This window comes from Cinclus cinclus, chromosome Z (assembly GCF_963662255.1).
Source record: "Cinclus cinclus chromosome Z, bCinCin1.1, whole genome shotgun sequence".
Classification (NCBI taxonomy): domain Eukaryota; kingdom Metazoa; phylum Chordata; class Aves; order Passeriformes; family Cinclidae; genus Cinclus; species Cinclus cinclus.
This window is the reverse complement of record NC_085084.1, coordinates 46427396-46443295: the sequence shown is the minus strand read 5'-3', so window position 1 is coordinate 46443295 and position 15900 is coordinate 46427396. Positions and strand designations below refer to the sequence as shown.

Sequence of the window (15900 nt, the reverse complement as noted above, 5' to 3'; positions counted from 1 at the left end):
GTTATTTTCAATTTTACCTCAACATACATCCTCTGCCAGGCTTCCAGAATCGCTGCTGCCTTGTCCTCGTTCCAGTTGATATGTGAAACATATTCATACCCCTTGAAATGTTCATACATTTGCTTAGGGGTCATTAACTGAAACATGGTTTGCAAAGCCTGGGCACTGTGACATGGAGAGACGGAGAAAGAGGCATAAACTGAATATTTTCATGGCATGAAGTCCCAAATGCAGTTCTAACAGGAGTTTGCTTGAGTTCTTGATTTTATAGGGCACATGCTTATATTAAAATTGAACAGAGTGTAATTATTTTGCTGTGTATCTGGTGCAGCTGTACTGCTCTATGCAAGTATTGAGGCTAAATCTGTTTTCACTGAAGTTAATAAGAGTTTTGACATTATTTTCAGCAGGATTAGATTTAGGAGAAAAGAGTATAACCCTACAAATCTGTTATAAAAGATCATGCTTGATAAGACAGATTGCTGTGAGGATGCCACAGGAACAGTTATTTCTATGAAGTATGATTTGTAAATGCTGGCAAGATGTCATTTGAAGACCTTCGTCTTTTTCACCCCTTGGAGTGAAAGAGTAGATTAAACTCCTTGTGCCTAATAAACTGTGTGGAGTACACAAAGGCAATCCATCCTCAATTTCTACAGTATGCAACTCCACCCAACAATTTCAGAAGCTCTTATTAACTAGAAGGAACCATTTTCTGTTTCAACAGAACAGTGCCTTACTTGGCTATTTCTTGAGAGACTTATCAATGTATTGTGCAATGCTAAAAAGGTTGTCTGGAAAAATTATGCTTCATTTTGTTTAGTATGGCCTGCATTTTTTAGAACAGTCAATTACACAGTTTTATTCCCCCACTAAAGTCCAGTGTTCTATGTCTTTGTTCAGAAGTCCAAAACAAAGGGTTTGAGTTCGTTTTACTACTCAAAGCTATATTAACAATATAGGCGCATGAAAATAGACTATTCTCTGTATTGACCCTGAATAAAACATTCAGTGGGTATTTTGGAATTCTGAGAGAAGTCAAATGAGTACATTATTTGCATTATTTTTCTTCTTTTTTCCTTTGATCATATTTCAAAATGTGATCAAAGGTGTTCAGCCCTTTACACGCTGTTCAATGCTTTATGACATACATTCTAAACAACAAAGCTGCCAGTAAAAGGCTTTCTTTCTGAGTGACATACACCACCATTCTGAGGTTAGAAGCAGGAAATTATGACACCACCTTAAGTTTAAACAACAGCCAGAGCATTCTTCTAAATTCTGCTCCTTTGAGGCAAGTCACCCCAAAGTGAAATTTATAATACACATGAAGGGCAATAGAGTTTGCATGATCCTCCTACTGTGTCCCAAAGAATGATCCCTAGCAAAGTAAAACTGACGTTTTCCTTAAACATTTTTTACCTGACAAGTTTACCAGAACTGTTCTTGACTGTACCACCTATAATCAGCTCCTCCTGCCAATGCATGTATTTTCTTGATAGTCCATAGCATCCACCACTCAAAACAAGGGCTACATCAAGAGGCTAGAAAAAAATATAAAGAAGCAGTTAATAGGTTTCATAACTTTAGACAAATTCATACCTTAATTCAGCACCCAATGAATTAGAATCATGGGTGTCAAAGACCATCTGTGTAGCCTACTAGAAGAAAGGCATTCAACAAATTAAGTTAAGAAATCACCCCGATGCTTGTTGACCAGATGGCAATTTCTCCAAAATCTAATGTGACTGATAAAGGGATATATAAATTCAAGGCCCATGACTTTGAATTCATCACAAAAATCAACTGGTGCTACTTGAGGAAAGGCTTTTCTACATGGCATGGGGATGCAGCAGCAGCTGCGTTCCAGGAGTGGCTATTGTCTGTCTGAGGCACAGGTTTGCTGAAATGCCACATCACCACAGTGCCACAGCCCCAGCTGACAACTGTACCTTCACTCTAAATGCACAGGATTAAGCATTGCATCACACAGCGAGGCAAAATCCATGACCGTGAGCTAACAGCAGGTAACAGGAACAGAAAAAATGACAAGAATACAAATGGCAAGAATACAAACTATATTGCTTGGAAGAAAATGGTACTTTCTTCTATTCTGTTTGACCTTCCCCCCACCCCCAATCTTCCCCACCCCCAGCCTCCCTTGAAAAGACATGCACATGGACAAGCAAACTTACTTTGGTGGAATTTTTATTGGGAGCTGTGATTGGGCAATCGGGATCAGCAGGATTCAGGCAGGGTCGATCCATATAACCATGACCAACCTCTGCTTTATTCAGCATTTCTTCCCAGCTCTCCACTTGGTAGTTTATTTTCTTTAACTCTTCCAAGAATTCTAAGGGGTCAAAGTTGATCCACTGCAAAGGAGGCTTCCCTCTGCAAGAGCAACCAGGAGAAAAAGACACATAGAAAAAAGACAAAAGAAGTTCTGAAATAAACATTTTAAAATTCATATTTGAACAAATAAGTGAGTTAACTTCTGCTACAAGCTAAAACCTTTTCTGGTAAGGCTGTTTCATAAAATGTAAGGCATGTTTTAATTAGATTTGTTTATGTACTTTTCCTGCAGTCCAGTTGTAATTTCAACAAAAATATTTTGTTCTTACAGAGCTATCTTATAAAACTGGTTAAAAATACTTTCACTTACAAACAAAGCAAAACAAATTATCAAGAACCTAAATAACAAAAAAGCAGCCAACTGCTGCTTCAAAGAATTAGGGGGGAGGGGAGAGGGGGCTGAGGAAAGAAAGCCTTTCTCATAGTATCAGATTACTTCTTGCTAGTCTAATAATCATCTTGCAAATGTAATCAATCAATATAACTGATCTTTGTTTATCTGTAACAATACTGTGCTCCTTCAAATGCACTGGCAGCTTGACTATCAGCCATCAAGCCTTCCTGCTACCATGGCTGTCACCACTATCACTGTCACGTCTCCCACCCCCAATCTGAATTTGTGATGTTGACAGACCAGAAAGGCTTTTGACTGCCTTATTCTGTGGTTCAAACCACACTGTATCTGCTTAACCAGGCTTAAGTCATTATTCTGAATCTCCCAACCAGAAAACACAAACCCCCTTATTTCCCCATCTAAAATTGTACACTAAAGGTTAGGAGATGGCCATTGCAAATTGCTTTTTCAGAGACATGCAAACCAGGACAGAAACAATAACTCAAATGCTAACTCTTGCATAATTAACAGAAAATGCCTGCACAGATTAACAATTAACTCTTTAAAGAATTCAGGGCATCTAATATCACACTTGTAAACTGTGAGAAACCACCTATAAAAGATACTATATGGTTTCTTTAACAGTCTCTGAAGCAAAGGGTTTGTTCTTTATTCCTCAGGAAGACTTGAGAATTAACCTAACACATTTTCTTAGGTCTAAAATTCCCAGGCAACCAATGGTTTTGCATTTTATGGGAGGAAAAAATCCACCAGAAACAACTTTGTTCCAGGCAAAAGAAATAAAAAAGCAAAGCATAAAATTTTCAAAACCTTAATTCAGAATTTACATTTTAATTTGCATGCTAGCAGCACAGTAAAAAATAACTGAGGATTGAAATTGAGGTTTACAAATAATCTCACAGAAACAGGTAAGCCTTATGTTAAATGAAAAAAAAATTCATACCTTTTTTTTAATGTAGAGACACTGCACTTTATATTTTATTTTTCCAGTTAAATTCAAATCTGAATACACAATGGAAATCAAACTGAAAAGTTGTACACAGTTACACAATTAAAAACAGTCAGACCAGAAAGTTATAAAAAATCCTTACAATAGATAGGCAGTTCCTGACTGTAGCTTTGCTCCCTCCCAGAAGCAGTCCAAAGGAGTGATAATTAAGCAAGGATAAAGATATTCTATGATCTGTCAAAATCAGAAAGAGGAAAAACACAGTCACACTAGAATATAATCAAAGCAGCACAAGCTGAATCATGAAAATACACAAACCTTGTCATTAAATGACTGCTACACTTACCTGGTCCATGTAACCTGCTTCTGTGATGAGTTCTCCTGATTTGTAACACAAATGTTCCAATTTCCACTGTCTGTAAGAAATATGAGGGACAAATACTTTCTTCTTGTACAATTACTGAGAAGTTGTTTTTAAAACATATGTAACAGACTTTTAAAGTATTAGTCTTATACACACACTGGCCTCAAGAAAAAAAAAAAAAGCATTTCTTTATTTCAGTTGTTTCCATATTCTCTGTAAAACTCACTCAAAATAAGGGAGGTGCTTTTGTACATACTAGCTAGTCAACACAAGTTAATGGGACAAAAACACATCTTGTATTTTTGTCAGTCTCATTTATATGAGACTGCTTGTGACTTAGGATATCATTTAGTGACACCAGTAAGAGAAAAGCCAACTCCAGTTCAGAGGACTCAAATATAGCCAGCTGACCAGGATATGCAGAAAAAAATAAATCATTAAGATTCCTGCCTTCCAACTTCAGCTGTATTACAACTTCCACTACCATGGCTTCTAATGACTTAGATAGGCAGCTACATAAAAGATAATTGGAGCCTTAGCAGTAGCTCATGGAGGAACCAGCTGGGTGTGCTGAAGAGATCTGCTGAAAAACAGGGAGCTTTGTGCCTCACAGGCAGGACTCCTAGGCACATCACTCTCTAGTAGTAGTAGTAGTAGTAACCCTGGAAGAACCATTTTTCAGGAAGACATCCTAGCCCTGTGCTGGTACCTTCCTGTGATGCACCATTATTACTTTTCTGTTGGACAACACACAACTCCCAACCATCAGTATGGGGCCACAGACACTCTTTAAGCCACACTCTGTTGTCTTTGTTATTAAACAGCTCTTACTCCACCCGCTGACATTTCCAACACATCTGCATTTCCATTTACAGCCAAACTATTGGAAGAACACTAGCCTGTGCCACTGTTCACAGACATTATGTACGTCATTAAGATATTAGCAAATGAATTCAACTCTAATATGGAAGAATTTTCAATGTAGGAATCCTATCCATAAGGTTATATGTTTAAGACCACAGATATCTATCCCTTACCTAAAGAAATACTGCATGCCATAGCTCAGCTCACATGGGTACTTTCAGAATCCCTTCCAACACCACTCACTCAATCTTATCACTGCTATCACGCCACAGCATCAAGCTATCAGAAACCAGTGACACTCAAAATCAAAACACAGCCCTAAGGGAAAGGCTCAGAAGTGTTAACCATTTAAAAACACATTGCAGAAAGCACGCATCCATTTTTCAGTTGCTACATATGATCATGAAAACTTTTCGTTTTCTCCTCACCTGTTGTACATATAGACATGTACTCTGCTGGCCTGAAGCGCAGACTCAAGGTGCTGTCGGAGTGCTTCTGTTGTTAGTACATTAGCACCATCTTCCTGTGGAGTCTGGATCATGAGCTGGGGGTTGAACATGGCCTCTTCTCCAATCTTCTGCCGTGTGTAATTTAACTCCCGACTCACTCGTCCACCAACTGATGGATAAATATTAAGCACTTTGCGTTAGCCCGTTACCAATAACCTGCTTATTCTTCATTCTCTTGATAAGCACTCTCCAGTCAGAAAACCCCTGCTGTGTGCAGGGCCCATTCTTTCTCAAACTGATCACAGTGTAACTCTTAAACTAAGAACAGCTTTTAGTCTCTCTGAAAAAATCCCCACATTCCTCATTACAATACCTTTACTGCTACTATACTGAAACATTAATGCATAAACCGGAACCTCTGTTTTTTCTACATTATAACCAATATCTCGTGTGTAAAAACTAAGAAAAGAGAAAGAAAAAAGGAAAAACTTTACCTGGCAGACCAGAAGAAATACTGTTAGACTTTCTTACACTTGTATAAACAGTCTGTTCCAAAAGCACATTTCAAGATAAATGGCTTTAATTTACACTCTTCTACTAAATAATTTGGCAGATAGAAGGGAAATGTTTCTCTCTCGTTAAAAAAAGAGGGAGAAGGGAAAGAGAAAGTGAGCAGAAGTATTTCTTTCAGCCTTATATAAAAAAGTCCATATAAAGAGATGCAGTTTGAGTATAGCAGCAAAGTTTGCCTACAGCTAATTTACCCCAGTGGCCCAGTACCAGGCTTAACATGCTGTGATGAAGGAGATTGTTCATGTGCAACATCTGTTTCTGAACCCACAGGAGCTGAACAGTGTACTCCATATTAAAACATGGTGGGGGAAGAAAATAAATTTTAAATAAATAAATAAATAAAATAAAAGAGGGAGACTGCAGAGCCATCAGGCTCTAGAGGGAGCCATACACAATTTGCCTTGCCAGAAAACATTGCATAAGAATGGAAAACTGTCTTCCCTTCTACAAAAACCCCAGTCAGCTTGAGTTCATATACTTTACGTAACCTCCTCTGTAGTCTCTCTAGCCAATGCATGTGGGAGGCAATGTCAATTAATTCAGCCTATTAGCTGAATCAAGACCACATCCAGATGAGGAGGACAAGAATGTAAATCCAAGCTACAGATCTGGTCTAATTTGTTTCATTTTTCTCAGTCCTAGTAAGCTGAACACTGGTGATCTGAATTACTGCCAAAGTTTAGTTCTGCAACAGTGTGAACAGAAATTAAGAACATATATTTATTTCTTCCTAGGTCATATAACAGAAGACTGATCCACAACCAGTTGGCAGAGTGGGAGATGAGATTCCTGAGCCTGAACAGGGACATACTTTTTCAATCACTTGGGCCCTCAACCCACCCGTAACACCCCTGGGGCTAAAACGACCACCAGGCAAGAAGCTGGGCCCCTGCATGCATAAAGCTGTCAGAATGAGACCCTCAACAATTAAACCATACAGACATTCTGGCACGAAGCATTGCTTAATTTCTTATTCAAGAATTCTTTGAAGAAATAAGTGTTTCCACAACACACCCAATTTTTTTTTTCAGCCTGTCACATGTGGGATTACCTCCTTTATACCACGGAACAGAAACTAGCACACAGTACACAAAACCAAGCAAAACAATCTAAGTACAACGTTTTACCTAGAGCCCTTTTAGAACTTTTTAACATCACTCTTACTACAGTGACAGGACATGCTATCATTGAGACTGCATTTGCCTGGTAACAAAAAGCTATTGCTAATTCTTAACAAGATTTAAACTTTAAAAATATTTTCATTCATCAGCCCCATGTTTATGCTCACTGCTGTCTCTCCACAGTATTCCACCAACAAGTAGTCCTTGATACTTGAATTTTACTTCATCTTTCAGGAATATGGAAAATAAGGGAGCAGAGTTACCCTAATCTGATGTCTTGTAACCAGACCTTTCTTTCACAACCTTTCATAATGAAGTGTTTCTAAGACAAAATTATTCTCTCCCTCTTTCGTCTCTCAGTGCCAGTCAAGACAAATAAAGCCCCAATGTTATAAGGACTGTGGAGTCTACCATAAACTTCTACTCCCATTCCACCTACACTTTCCTTTTGAATTTAACCAGAACTTTTGAATTTAACCAACAAATCATACTTCATGCAAGACAAAGGGCATCATACCCATCTCTGCTGAAAGTGACCAACTGTTTACTATCAACAGAGATGATTGCTTCCTAATCAAGGTCCCGTCAAACCATGTTAACTTCACTGAACAAGGCAGATCTAGCTAATCAAAACTGCATCATGCAAGTCAGTCAGAACAGAAGCTGTTTTTTCCCCTTCTAGCATTTCAACCAGGAGTAGCAAAACCACCCAAGAAGCTACTTGTACAGATTTGGAAGTGCAGATTCCAGAACCCAGCAGCAGATCTGCTTCGCATTCTTCTTAAGGCATTACACCATTTAACTATTCCTTTGATGGGTCCATTATCTACATTTCTTCAGCCAAACATAGTAAAAGTAACTCCAAATACTGCAAATATTTTATACAACGTATAAAATATCAGTCAGGTAAAAAAAAAATAAATCATAAACATACACTGACAGAACTTTTGTCTGCAAAGCCAGGTTATGTTAAAACATATGGACAGACCAGAAGCAAGTGGACACATCACTGGTATTTCAACATATTAGAAGTAAAAGAGATCAAAAGGGGAGGAAAAAACAAAATACGGGAAGTTTTTACCAGTTATACCTCAATTTATTTCAATTAAAAGTTTGCGAAGATCACTGGAGGCTGCCATACTCATATATCTTTGACCTACACAATCAGCACAATTAGCTGAACAAGCATTATTTTAAAACCAAGCCTCTTTTTTTTTTTATTTTTTTCTACCCCAGATTATCCAGCAGTAGTGCAAAAACCTAGGAGAGAAACCACTAAAAATGTCACAGAAATGTCCCTGAAGCCTCTGGCCTCACTATGCTGGATGTATACTACCTGCAAGACTCACATATTCTGCAGAAAGTCATTCCTCACACTTGTTAAACAAACAAACAAACAAAAAAAAAGGCATTATAGTCATGATAGTATTTCCACACCATAGAATGAACAATATAATGTAATATATGATCAATGGACAAAATGCTGGTGTTTCATGGTTTTCCTTTATGGATTCTGTTTACTTCTGCTTGGTGACAAGAACATCTTACACTCCAAATGCTACTAACAGAAATTTTATGTATGACATGCATACTTCCGATTCTGTTTCACATCAAAGACAGACAGAACCACCTCACTTAAATATTCTGATGAAAAAAATCCACATATCACATGTCCTTTTTTGATATACCAAAAGCCACTTGAGGGCATTCTAGTCTTTTTTTGCATGATTCCTTATGAGTAAGTACCTAGATGGCTGAGTTAGAGGCAGAGATTCCCATAATCTGAAGATGATTTAAGCAGCAGGGCAATGCAGTGGCTCGTGGCTGGTGGTAACACAGGGCAGTGGCTTGTACATTACCCTTTGAGCAGTGTCATGGATGTCTGCTTACTAAAAATGAGATACCATGCCATTTGTGTGATTTAGCTACTTTTTTTTTTTAAGGAAAAAAACAAAAAAAAACCAGCAAAGCAGTAACACCAGTGTCCTGGCATTATTTGGCACTTAATGTATCCATTTCTAATCCTCAAGGATGTATTTGAAGGCCCTTGCTCAACATGAAACAGTGTAACTGACAGTATCTCTATTGCTGAGGGTTAGTTATTGCTAAAAAGCTGTTTTTCCAGAGAAGAGGAAAGTGTCTCCCTCCACCCCACCCTCTCCAATATCCACAGGCTTCCCTCTTAGCTTTTTGGCAGAATACTTCAGATCTGCCTTGAGAAAGTCATCTTCCCATACCATGAAACACACTGCTGCTCCTCCTGAGCCTCCCCACCAACTGGAACAGACGCTGGTCAAGGTAATTCTTTGCCCTATTGAAGGGCCTGCAGTAAGGGTCAGCAGTACTTGCTACTGTGGATGTTGGGTTGCTAAGAACCATTTAAGGACCAGTTTCTTCCTCCCTCAAGAGCTTGGTCAGGTGATAATGAGTTTTAGTCATCCTTAACTTGAGGCAGACCTGAACCTGTAGGTGAAAGGCTCTAGATCCCAACACTGGGGTCATAATCCTAGTGTTTTTGTCATCACACATTAAAATGCTTCAGTACACCTTGAGAAGCACCCAGAAAACCAAAACTGCTTGTCTCTGGTGTAGTTTTGCACTAGGACTGGTGCATAACACTGATGCACCCGTCAATGACGTAAGAATGAGACTGTGTTTGTTTTCATCAGCACAATTTCTGACACATTTCCTTCCACTGACTTAGTACCCATTTTGAAGTTTCTGTGTCATTCAGCTCATGTGCTCATTTCCACTAAGAATGTCAGTCTAACCTAGACCTTTCTCACAACCTCATTTCCACTAAGAATGTCAGTCTAACCTAGACCTTTCTCACAACCAAAGTCAAAATTTATATTTTGGCATTATATTAACATGTTCACAAAGAAGTTTGGAATCCACCACTGCAGTCCCTTCCACACTAAGTAGTCTGAGGAGTAAATTTGACTTCTGTCACACTTGCTAGATCAAGCCATGAGTTACAGCCAGAAGTTACTATTTATTAATTTACCATCCAGTAGCATGAAATAGTTATTTTTCAGGGTGTCTTACAATGTTTCATTTCAGGTTACTGGAATTGCATCACATAGCCCCAGGTTTCTTTATTTTTCTTGGACATGAATACTACCTCTATTAATCATTCAATAGTTACCTTGCGCACAACCATGTAACCAGTAGCTTAGTAGACAGCAAGCTCTCTCTAAAAAAGAACATTCCTGAGAGACAAATATTTGGGATAAAAATGTTTGCCTACCAATGTGGAGGACAGACTTTGAGAAACCAAAGCCAAGTTTCCTTTTGGAAACTACTAGTTTTGGAGCCAAAGTTCTAGGACAAATTTTAGGTACATGAACAGAATTTTCTGGAGAACCTCCCTTCTGAAGACTGTGGGCCTCAAGGTGTTTCCATTTAAGCACCTGAGGGCCAAACACAGTTCTGCTTTGTTTGAGAAACATCACCTTTTACATTTTTTTTCAGGACACTAAGTTAGAGCAATTCAGCAACATTTGGCAGTGACAACTCAAAGTAATAGAATCATACCGCTAATAGTCATGGACATCTCTCACAAACAATGTTTTTATTTTATGTCTTCAAAAGATGCTCACCTTTTTGGTAAGTCACGGGTAAGTATTCCTGAAGTATCCCTTGCAGCACTTACTTTATGGCCTGAGCAATAGCCAAGGCAGGGAACCTCTGCAATTTGCGATAGCTGTTATCACTACAACAGGAGGTACAGGACATAAAACCCCCTTATGACGCAGTGACCACATATAAAGACTGAATAATATTCCAACGTGTTCACCTGTGTCTCAGCCTTCAACAACCAGCCCAAAAAGCAGCAGTGAACAGAAAAAGATGCCAAATGTACATGGAGAACAGACACCCCACCTCCATCCTGCCTTCTCACCCTTCAGCACCCTCAGCATCCTTTCTCTGCCCTCAGCATCCTTTCTCTGCCAGGATGGGAACCAGAAAGGGACTTCATACCTGACACCCTGCACAGCCCATCTCCCTCAGCTCTGACTGCCATTATGGGCTTTCTTCTACCCCACTTCCTCATGGAGTACTGCTCCCACATGCATCTCTGTAACACGTGTACACAGGTGTTACTCAAACACTAAGCAATGAAGCCAGTTTCAGTCCATCACAATGGGACACAGATAAGCCAGTGAGACACAGCTCTGCCTCCCCACCCTGACTGGGTACCAGGTCACAAGCACTCACACCTGCCACAGAGCAGAAAGCAGTACCTAATGGCACCAGTGACAATCTCCATTTTTACTGATAAAGAACACAGACTTCAAGAGAAAAAAAACACAGCAGCCAAACACTACTCACACAGGACTGAAACCTCCTATAAAGAAACTGATATGAAGAGTTGAAGTTCCACAGCAGATATGAATACTAGCCTGTCTTTTACTGGGCACAGAAAAATAACTACCTTTTGATTTAAAGCTTCCTGTTGCTCTCTAGGGAGTTCTGTCTTCCATGTTCTCTCGGATGTTTGAGCTTGTCTGGTGCTGCTCTTTGTCAGCAACAGAATATAGTTTTTCTGCACACAGACAGTTTTAGTCAGCATCCTGACAGAAGAGCAGGGAAGACAGCACCTTCCTCAGAATTACCAGTCTCTAGGCCTAACAGGCAAAGCCATATCATGGGAGAAAGTGCAAAACACCTTCTGGAAGTCCAAGTTTAGTCAGTAGCACAAATGGGACTGGTTGGAATGTCCACTTCTTTAAAACTTTTAAAATGCTTTCTGCTGGTAGAGTCACAATCGCTATTGGTTTTCATGGCTGATCTCTGAATATATTAAGTTCTCTGGGATACTATATATCATGCATCTAATGATGCTAAGGATGGCTCTCATAAATCCATCAGCATTACATTACAAAAATGCAATGCAAAATAAATACTTCACAGAATGTGAATGAAACTGACCTAGCAAAAAAAATCTGTTGAAAAATGGTGCGCCTACAAGAGCTAGAACACAGATGATTGGTTAACAATCAGCGTCTTAAAGAGATTACATGGTCATTCAGTGGGCTGTGCAGCAGCTCAATAAAAAAAAATATCATATTAATCATGTAACTTGACATGATCTGTGCCAGCACTGCACTACAGGCAGTCAGAAATTGCATGCTGCGGCTGTCTAGGTTTTCTTGCACAGTATTTGCTAAATACACATTTCTTCATCTGCATAGCACACATGGAGCAGCTGTTGTGCCTGCCCAGGTTAAAACAGCCTGCACCCTACTATCTCCCTTCCCAACGCACAGGTGGACACTAGACTTACCCTTCTTTCCAGTTATACTGTCCAACAAAAGGATACCATCTAGAACATCATAACACCCCAATGAGAAGATATAACTAACATGAGCATCTCTTTAGTGCCAAAGACATTAGGATATTGTAAAAGCAATATGGCCAAATTAACCATTTCTATCACACGGAGAATAAGACAATACCAGGTTCCTAATTTCTACTTTAAAGGGTGGGGGGAGGAAGGATTTTTAAAAAAGGCAAAGATAAAAACCTACAAATACTAAAAAAAAAAAAAAACAAAAAACCAAAACTAACAAAAAAAAACAAAACCAAAAACAAACAAACCAAATTAACATACTTCAAATGGCTGCTTCTTATCTCTTAAGCTATCATATGATATGAGTTAAGTCACTCCTTACATGTGCTGGGGATGACTCCAGTGTTGCTGTTACAAACACTGTTAATGCTGACACAATTATGAATAGCAAAAATAAAAACACACATCAAAGTTCCCTTCTCATTCTGTCACAGTATAATAAAGTTTAGAGACGTGACAAGGACACAAAGCTGTCTGAATACCCAGAAAGACAGCCCAACAACAGCTGCCATTCCTTGCAGTAGGGAACTTTCTCTGCAATCTCTATAGCTAAAACCTTTTCTTTCTAAAAATCAGCTAAGAGCCAGTTTTACATGTGTACATCTGTATTGCCTATAGGCAGAAAAATATTATTTCTGATTGGGTAAAACATACAGATTGCTAAAGAAAAAGAGACATTTTACTTTCTTTCTTGGTGTCCATCTAGGTGGAGATATTGGAAAAGTGCAAGGGAAAAAAACCAGCAAACCAAAATGAACAAATTAAACAGTAGAAACTTAAGGAAAAAAAAAAAACAAAACAACATGCACCCAGCTTTGAAACATACAATAATGTACAAAACTGCTACATGCAATTCAAACTTTTCAATCAAACATGAAATGCAGTGGCTGCTTACTGAGCTGTGACACATGTCCTTGGTAACAGGATGTGAGCTGTTCACCTCTGGGTCACTGTTTCTAATCCAGCTAGGAACAATAGTGACCACAAGTTGTTTACCATCTGACAGCTGTTCGCTAACTTATGTGAAATGAGTTGGTGGTCTCAGTCCATTTTCTACGGGGCAGGTGTCCACATTATAGAATAGCACTGTCACAACGGGCATCCTTGTTGGCCAACCCAGCAAAGAAACTGAGGAATAGATGGTCACAGAGAGCAAAGTATCCTTCCTTCCAAAGACCTGGTCTCTTCAAGTCAAAACTAAACCACAGCTTTCAATGGAGAAGCCCAGTGACCTAATTCTATGGCTCAGGCAGCAAAGGAATAGTAGCAAAAGTGTCTTAGACTCTTGTTTTTTCCTAGATTTCAAGGAGACTGCCTTCAGCAGCTAGTACAGAATACTGCAATTCTCCCAACAGTTCATGGTTACATAATGGTATATACCCCATAAAAAGCAAGCTGAATTTTTACTCTTCAGTAATTTAAGATAACAGCTGAGCACTCTTCCTAACAGGCAAAAATCCTCAACTGCATGTGGAAGTGGCAAAGTTTAGAGGAGTTCTGCTGAGAAGGGTATGTAAGGGGCTTCAAGGTCTAAAGCTAAGGATTTCAAAAACAGCTGAATAGAATTCCTTTAAGTAACTTTAGGCTGAATAAAAGCTTCTGCTGGGTAATATGTTACAAACAATTTTGCTGTGTTGTTCCACAGCAGTCAGCTTTCCTCTAGGCCAAACTTTTCATTTAACCTCTCAGTGCCCTTTCCTCAAATATGTAATTGTTTTCCTGTGTGGTTAAAAGCAGCATTTTTAGGTCTTTTCATCTGTACTCCTGGGATAGCACAGATTTCATCTGTACAGAGTAGCACAAAATTTGAATGCAATTTTTTTAAAGGAACAACAAACAGCAATGCAAACAGCATCCAGAACCTTTTAGGGGACATCATTTCCTAAACAGCACTTTTAGGAGATGGCAAAACGAACAGAGAAATTAAAGGAATGAGCATGTTACGACATAGGGTACGGTTCCTTTCAAGTATTCCCTACCAGCTGCTTGCTGTACCATCTGCTGTTGCCTAAGCAGCTTCCTTTTGAATGGCTTTGCACTGAAGCAGAACTGCTCTCACTGTTGGACACAATCAGGTCAGGTCAGCACTCCCCCCAGCACCGAACCTGCTGTCTGTCACAGCTTCCTCCACCTCGATATTTCTTACTGGCCACCAGCTCCCGAGGCCCCGCTGCATCTGTCAGGAGGCCCATTTTTCATCGCTCTCTCGCCATTCACAGCGAGCAGGACAGAGCGCGTCCCACTTTGTGCGGGATGCACTCAGAGATTCCCGTCAGACGCTCGAGCATGCGACCATATGGCCAGGTTTATGCTGAAGCAGGAAAGGTCGGGGGGAAAGGCCGAACAAAAGCACACCCCTCAGCACGGCTTTCATCTTCTGCTTTTGGGCCGCCGTGGCCGGGCCGGTGGTTTTTCACGGCGGAGCCCAGTGCAGATGCCCGCGCTCCCTCCGGACGGGCGGCGGCTCCAAGCCCTGGGGCGGGAGGAGGCCGAGCGGATCCGGCAGCCCCGCGGGGGCACACGGCAAGGTCCCAGCTGGAGCCCCGCCGGGAGCCGGCCCCGCCGGGAGCCGGCCCCAGCCCTGCCCCGCCGAGACCCTCGGGCCCGGGGGCCGCGCACCAAAGGCCGCCCCGGCCCCGAGGCGCTGGTGCGCTCCCAACGCCGCTCCTTCCCGCGGCATCTGCGCAGGGAAACACACATCGCTGGGAGCCACTTTCACGATTTTGTTGCGAGCGGGATTAGCTGGATTAGGGGCCGATTCATAAGGACCCCCTGCGGCCGTGAGGAAGTTTCATCACAAGGTCAGTGTGGTGTGAACTATATTCTGTCAACACCACCACTCCTTATAGCCGGCTACAAAAAATACAAAAGGCGGGGGGGGGTGGGGGGAGGGGGGAAGGAGGAAATTGCAAATGAAATATATGAATGAACAGTTTACAGCAACAAAAAGATTTACAGATTTCCCCCTCAAATGCTTAAAAAGATGTGTATCCTTCAACGCTGTGTTCCCTTATAACAAGAAACCTGTATTAGTCATTTTTAATTTATAAAGAATTTAGTGGTTTAGGAGGTGGGAGGAACCTGGGGAATAAGTGTAGCAACCCACACACGAAACCACAGAGGAACTTCTGGCACTTAGTCTAAAACCAGTCATGCAGCTCCAAAATTGTTGCACTGTTGAGATTTTATTACGTTTAAGGCTGTCACCTTCAAGACTATTTAATTCCTACCCCCCTAAGTGCAGTAAGAGAGACATTAAAAAAAAAAAAAGAGGGTTGGAGTGAAGAAAGGAGAAGGTGAATTAAAGGGGTTTTTTGTTTGTTTTTGCTCTTTAAAGCATAATTACCCACCTTGTACTGCTCCCACCTCTCCCTCACAAGCAAGATTCCCCTCATCCCATCATAATGACATCACTCAAAGACTGCAACACTTTTGTAGCTGGCATGATGCAAAATAAAATCTATAATGAAAGAGCGGGACTTTTGTTTTGCATATGTAGTTTCGGGGGAATTGG

At 40.4% G+C, this 15900-nt stretch overlaps 1 protein-coding gene across 1 annotated transcript in view; it reads right to left on the bottom strand.

Moving 5' to 3' along the window:
- Nucleotides 1–15900, bottom strand: part of PTCH1 (patched 1) — a 62696-nt gene that overhangs the window by 33294 nt on the left and 13502 nt on the right. Inside the window, exons 3-8 of the mRNA XM_062513062.1 lie at nucleotides 5316–5505; nucleotides 4006–4075; nucleotides 3802–3893; nucleotides 2196–2394; nucleotides 1423–1544; nucleotides 18–165 (exon numbers count right to left, since the gene is read on the bottom strand). Coding sequence (XP_062369046.1) covers nucleotides 18–165; nucleotides 1423–1544; nucleotides 2196–2394; nucleotides 3802–3893; nucleotides 4006–4075; nucleotides 5316–5505 — 821 coding nt within the window. The remainder of the gene's footprint in view (nucleotides 1–17; nucleotides 166–1422; nucleotides 1545–2195; nucleotides 2395–3801; nucleotides 3894–4005; nucleotides 4076–5315; nucleotides 5506–15900) is intronic.